We start from the raw sequence: 6,000 nt of genomic DNA on the forward strand, positions 1-6,000 counted from the left end.
GTTAGTTCTTCTCGGGACCATAAAAAAAACATGTTTTTCTCTTGCTCTCGCCGCAGCAGATCCCTCCCCACCTCCTCGAAGCTTCTCGTCCTCTCCCTCCCTCCCTCTCGCACCGCCCGTGAAGACGCCTCGCCGTATCCGCGCTCCATCTAACTCTACCATCCAAACACCTCTTTGGCTAGAGTTAGTTTAGGGTTAGTTCAGGGTTAGAATCTAACTCTAACCTCTAACTGAGTTAGAGTATCCAAGCAGGGTTAGTCCTACACCTGCACCTGCCTGCTCCTCCTCTCTCTCTCTCGGACCAGGAAACGCACTGCTCCCTCTACGTCCTCGCCTACACACCACAGTGATCAGATTACCCTCTTGCACCACGCCATGCTGCGTCCTGCGCCGCTTGCCTCTTCCGTGTCTCGCTCCCCTCCCCTCCCCTCCCCTCGCCGCGCCTCGCTCTTTAATTTCCAGCGTCCCCGTCCTCTTTTCTTCGTCTTCTTCACCAAGCCTGCTCTGCTCTCCCCTTCTCTTCCCCCTTGTCTTACTTGAACCGTCTCCCTCTGCTTGACCCAGCTGCCTTGACCACGCACCGTTTCTTGGTTCCGCATTGCGCGCGCTCCCGAGCACCCAGCGGCCATGATCACCGCGGCGGACCTCTACCACGTGCTCACGGCCGTCGTGCCGCTCTACGTCGCCATGACGCTCGCCTACGGCTCCGTGCGCTGGTGGCGCATCTTCACCCCCGACCAGTGCTCCGGGATCAACCGCTTCGTCGCGCTCTTCGCCGTCCCGCTCCTCTCCTTCCACTTCATCTCCTCCAACGACCCCTTCGCCATGAACCTCCGCTTCCTCGCCGCCGACACGCTGCAGAAGCTCGCCGTCCTCGCGCTCCTCGGCCTCTGGTGCCGCCTCGGTAACGGCTCCCTCGACTGGCTCATCACCCTCTTCTCCCTCTCCACGCTCCCCAACACGCTCGTCATGGGCATCCCGCTGCTCCGGGGCATGTACGGCCCAGCCAGCGCCGGCACCCTCATGGTGCAGATCGTCGTGCTCCAGTGCATCATCTGGTACACCCTCATGCTCTTCCTCTTCGAGTACCGCGGCGCCAAGATGCTCGTCATGGAGCAGTTCCCCGACACCGCCGCCGACATCGTCTCCTTCCGCGTCGACTCCGACGTCGTCTCCCTCGCCGCCGGAGGCGGGGCCGACCTGCAGGCGGAGGCCGAGGTCGGGGAGGACGGCAGGATGCGGGTCACCGTGCGCAAGTCCACCAGCTCCCGCTCCGAGGCCGCCTGCTCCCACTCGCACTCCCACTCCCACTCGCAGTCCATGCAGCCGCGCGTCTCCAACCTCTCCGGCGTCGAGATATACTCGCTGCAGTCGTCCAGGAACCCCACGCCGCGGGGCTCCAGCTTCAACCACGCCGAGTTCTTCAACATCGTCGGCGGCGCCAAGGGGGACGAGGAGAAGGGCTCCGCCGGGGCTGGCAACGGCACCGGCGGCCACTCGCCCCAGCCGCTGCCGCAGGCATTGGCCGGGAAGCGCAAGGACCTGCACATGTTCGTCTGGAGCTCCAGCGCCTCGCCGGTCTCTGAGCGCGCTGCAGGCGGTGCCATGCATGTCTTCGGCGGTGGCGCCGACCATGGCGACGTCCTCGCCAAAGGTAACATTTTCTCTCGCCTTTTGTTTCGTCTACTAGCGGCCGTCCAATCGACGAACCAACGGTCCGGATCGTATGGTTTCAGGTGCTCAGGCCTACGACGAGTACGGCCGCGGCGGCGGCGACGACTTCAGCTTCAGGAACAAGAACGGCGGCGTGGCGAACGTGGACGGGCCGACGCTGGCCAAGCTGGGGTCCAACTCGACCGCGCAGCTGCACCCCAAGGACGACGGCGAGGAGAGGGCGGCCGCGATGCCGCCGGCGAGCGTGATGACGAGGCTCATCCTGATCATGGTGTGGAGGAAGCTGATCAGGAACCCAAACACCTACTCCAGCCTCATCGGCGTCGTCTGGTCCCTCGTCTCCTACAGGTAACCACCGTTGTTCTGAACAAAAAAATCAATTTGTTTCTTCATCACTCACTCCACATTTGGTTTGCTGATTGATCTTGTGCGCCGCATTGCGTCAACTTCAGGTGGGGGATTGAGATGCCGGCGATCATCGCCAAGTCGATTTCGATCTTGTCGGATGCAGGGCTTGGGATGGCCATGTTCAGCCTAGGTTTGCACAGCTCTGACTCTACACTCTTCCTGTAAAACTGTTGCGAGTGGCCAGCCGTGCTCATGTTTTGTGCAATGCAGGGTTGTTCATGGCGTTGCAGCCCCGGATCATCGCCTGCGGGAACAAGCTGGCGTCGTACGCGATGGCTGTGAGGTTCCTGGTCGGCCCAGCGGTGATGGCCGCCGCCTCTCTGGCTGTTGGGTTGCGCGGGGTTCTTCTGCACATCGCCATTGTTCAGGTACATCCCAGTTGTGGGCCTTGATCGGCAAGGAGAAAATGTAGGCCGCCACCTAGAGAAAATGTAGTGACCTTATGATATGAATTTGCATTGCAGGCTGCTCTTCCGCAAGGAATCGTGCCCTTCGTGTTCGCCAAGGAGTACAACGTACATCCCAACATTCTCAGCACAGCGTATGATCTCCTAACACACCTCTATCTTTCTTTCTTGCTGCGCCACTGTTATCAATTTTAGTCAAGGAAAGCTTTCAAAAACCATTCCCACCTTTTCTCTTCTTGTATGTAATTGGAGAGCATCATCCACTCAAGTCAGAGGAAACACCTTGTGACTTTTCATGATTCCTATCCTACTCATCATCATCATCGTGCAACATCGATTGATTCCCTTGGAATTTGACATGCTGCTGCGTCTACTTTAAATCATAACATTGATTCATTGAGATGGTGGTATTCCTGACATGATGATGGAATTCTGTTTTGATGCAGCGTGATCTTCGGGATGCTGATCGCCCTCCCCATCACACTGGTCTACTACATACTGCTGGGCCTCTGAACTCTCAGCTCAGCTCAACCGGGTGCCACTGACAGCAGCATCATTCAGTACCGGTGCTCTAGTAGTAGTAGTATCGTTTCCTTTTGCTTGCTTGGTTGATCCCAAATTAGAATGCAGTACTAGTAGTAAACGTAGGTGATTTTAGGTTGGGATGGAAGCATTAGAACTCTGATGGAAGGAGTCGGTTTAGTAGAGATAGTAGAAAGCGGATTAGCGCCAACTAACGTTAAGTCTGGCTAATTTGTAAGGCATTGATCAGATCTATCATTGAGATTTGTAACTCTTTCACTTCGTCTTCATTCATCTATCGTATGGGATTTCCTTCAATGTCATGTGAAATTCATTGCATGTCTTTATACTGGAAGTGCTTTGTTTTCCCTTGGAACGGTGGTGGATCAGAGAATCTTTTGTGCTTTCATGAAGAAAAACGTGCATGTGTTATTGTTTTCTTTAGGGGAACAAAGGTGTATAGCTTTCGTAGTCCTTTTTTGTAAGTGAACTGTGGTCTTTTGTTCTCTTCCGGTGTGGTGGTACAAAACATTGACCCGAAGCATGGAAAGGAGACGGTGGTGTGACCAGCCAGTGCATCCATGCTCGAGTGGAAATCAATGGGTCAAGAGAAGAGAAGGGGATGATGGTGTCGCGAGTCGGACAAAAAGCGTTGGCTTTCTCTTGAGTATAGGCATGCGCAATCGAAGCAAGCCGCAGCCTAGTGAAATGATGCTCCATTCCATGAGGGACTTTTTTTTTTTAACTTAGAAAGGGCACACAATGGACTTTTATAACCAGCAAACGTCCTCGTAGCTGTCGGATCAAGATCCAACGCATGGTAATTTTTAAGAAATTAGGTTGGACGACCAGGAAATTCCTTTTTGCAATATGACGATTTTCGTTTTCATACATGGCAAGTCCTTTACAATGGCGTGGCAAGTTCAGTTGTTTTGGCATGAGAATTCTTGCGTTCGCTAAGAAAACCTTCCCAGCGAACGTCAGATTTTTAACATGAGATTTTTTAACAACTATTATTACCCATACAAAATTACAACTAGTCTTATTTGCTTTCAACTGTAATTTGGATACTCTTGACAGATTTTATTAAATTTCTGATTGCCACTTCACTCGAAGAAATGAAAGACAACCTAGTATCTCACAACGCTTGTCCGACAAAATGACATTTGTTTCTCAACTTCTTTGGTACATGAAATTCATGTTTTTTCGTGAAATTATGCAAAACTCATCAAGCATTACAAGGGCTTTTGCCAAACTAAAAATCTGGCATTCTAGAACGAATTTGACAAAAAAAACATGTTAACTTTTGGAGCAAGCTCAAGACCAAGTACAAAGGCACCTCACCACCATGGTAGACGACTTTCTGAATGCAGGTGGCTTAAAATTGCTTTATACTATATAATAGTTCAAGCTATTTTTAAAATTGTGCAAAACTTATGGTCAGAGATCCCAATATCTCGCTCTCTGCTTAAAATTGTTAGCTTCACGCAATTCGTCCAAAAGTTAACAAAGGAAGTGCTAGGTGCCATCACACTTCCAATTCGGTTTGTTCGTTCGATACCCGACGTTTATATAAAATAAAGTTTCCAGTTTTTTACTGATTGAGAGTTTTCACTAGACAACGTTGCCATCATTTTCCCCAGCTAACTAACATCATGTTATACAGTGATTTTAGTGTTTCAACTCCCAAAACAGGTTTGCAATGGCATTACAGATACAAATTTGTGATATTGGTGGGGAGGTATTGATCACCACCAACAACAGATGCATTGGTTGGCATGATGGAAGATGTTGTGCCAAAGTAAAAGGGAGGAATGAATTTTCAGGATATTCTCAACTTTAACAAAAGCCCTCTTAGGGAAACAATGGTGGAGGCTTATTGAAAATGACCAGTTTCTTTGGACTTGAATTCTTCATGCAAAACATTCTCCACGTGAGAGTATTCTTTCGGTGAGCTTAAATAGGGCTCACCATATATTTGTGACAGTACTTGGACACACATTCTAAGTTTCAAACAGGGCTGCATTTCGAAATTGGGAACCGGAGCCAACAATCATATTTGGGATGACCCTTGGATTCAATTTAGTAAAAGTTGTAACGTACGAGCTAGTGGGTCGAGGAATTGATCCATGACAACTTTTGGGAAGTGGATGTGAACATAATCCTTCAAATCCCACTACCTAGCGTCGAGATGGGTGACTTTGTGGCATGACATTTCATTTTCACCAAGTCAAATACTTTCTCGTCCCGGTCATCACATCACCTCGAATGCGATTCCCAACATGGTGCAAAATTGAGATGTTTTGTCAGGTAAAAGTGGATCCGATGTGAACCCCATGTGGAGAAAATTGCGTGACACACCATGCATGGAGCCATTCCATGTAGAAGGATCCAAGAAGACAGGCATATCAAAGTCTCCCCAATATGTCATGTTTGTGGGAAGGGAAGGAAAGATATCTCACATGCTTTGTTTGAATGTCCAAGAAGAACGCATGGAAGGAGGTGGGCATTTGAGGAAAAATGGACAAGGCACCGCTCGATGACAGGGCCGGATTGGCTATGTTGGAGGAACTCATTTCTAGATAGGGCTTTGAATATTTATTTTTGGAGCAGCCAACCCCCCCGACTGATCTTGTCGATGTGGGATGTTGGTTCATATGGTGGCCAACATGTGCGACAATGAAAGCAGTACAATCATTAGATATAGTTGCGTTCTAAATCCAAACTCTCATGTTGAATTATGCGTGTGTCAGATGCATTATAGCGATTTCGACAAAAGAAGCTCCTTGGGTCGCCCTCCACTAGGTATGGGCAAACTAAATGTGGATGCTTCCATCTTGTATGAAGATAATTTTGGCGTCGGCGGTGCAGTCATTCGTGAGGATAGGGGGAGGTAATTACATGCCGCCCTACGACCGATGCCTCAATGGTGTAGGCCATGTCGTTTGAAGAGGGGCCGAAGCCTGTGTACTCAACAACCGATGGTGCA

General features: G+C 50.2%; 1 protein-coding gene across 1 annotated transcript; it reads left to right on the top strand.

Annotated features, from left to right (window-relative positions):
• Positions 1–497: 497 nt before the first annotated feature.
• LOC109746713 (probable auxin efflux carrier component 1b) lies at positions 498–3,329 on the top strand. The gene is made up of 6 exons (XM_020305814.4): positions 498–1,654; positions 1,737–2,022; positions 2,127–2,212; positions 2,293–2,450; positions 2,547–2,623; positions 2,936–3,329. The coding sequence occupies exons 1-6, from the start codon at positions 628–630 to the stop codon at positions 3,000–3,002; spliced, it is 1,701 nt and encodes a 566-aa protein (XP_020161403.1). The 5' UTR covers positions 498–627; the 3' UTR covers positions 3,003–3,329.
• The last annotated feature ends 2,671 nt before the right edge of the window (positions 3,330–6,000 follow it).

Source organism: Aegilops tauschii, chromosome 4 (genome assembly GCF_002575655.3).
Source record: "Aegilops tauschii subsp. strangulata cultivar AL8/78 chromosome 4, Aet v6.0, whole genome shotgun sequence".
Lineage (NCBI taxonomy): Eukaryota > Viridiplantae > Streptophyta > Magnoliopsida > Poales > Poaceae > Aegilops > Aegilops tauschii.

Excerpts from the sequence above, each read along its gene's own strand:
- LOC109746713 (XM_020305814.4), top strand. The coding sequence starts at position 628 with ATGATCACCGCGGCGGACCTCTACCACGTGCTCACGGCCGTCGTGCCG. Across the intron at positions 1,655-1,736 it reads TGGCGACGTCCTCGCCAAAG|GTGCTCAGGCCTACGACGAG; the intron begins GTAACATTTTCT and ends GTATGGTTTCAG. Across the intron at positions 2,213-2,292 it reads GATGGCCATGTTCAGCCTAG|GGTTGTTCATGGCGTTGCAG; the intron begins GTTTGCACAGCT and ends TGTGCAATGCAG.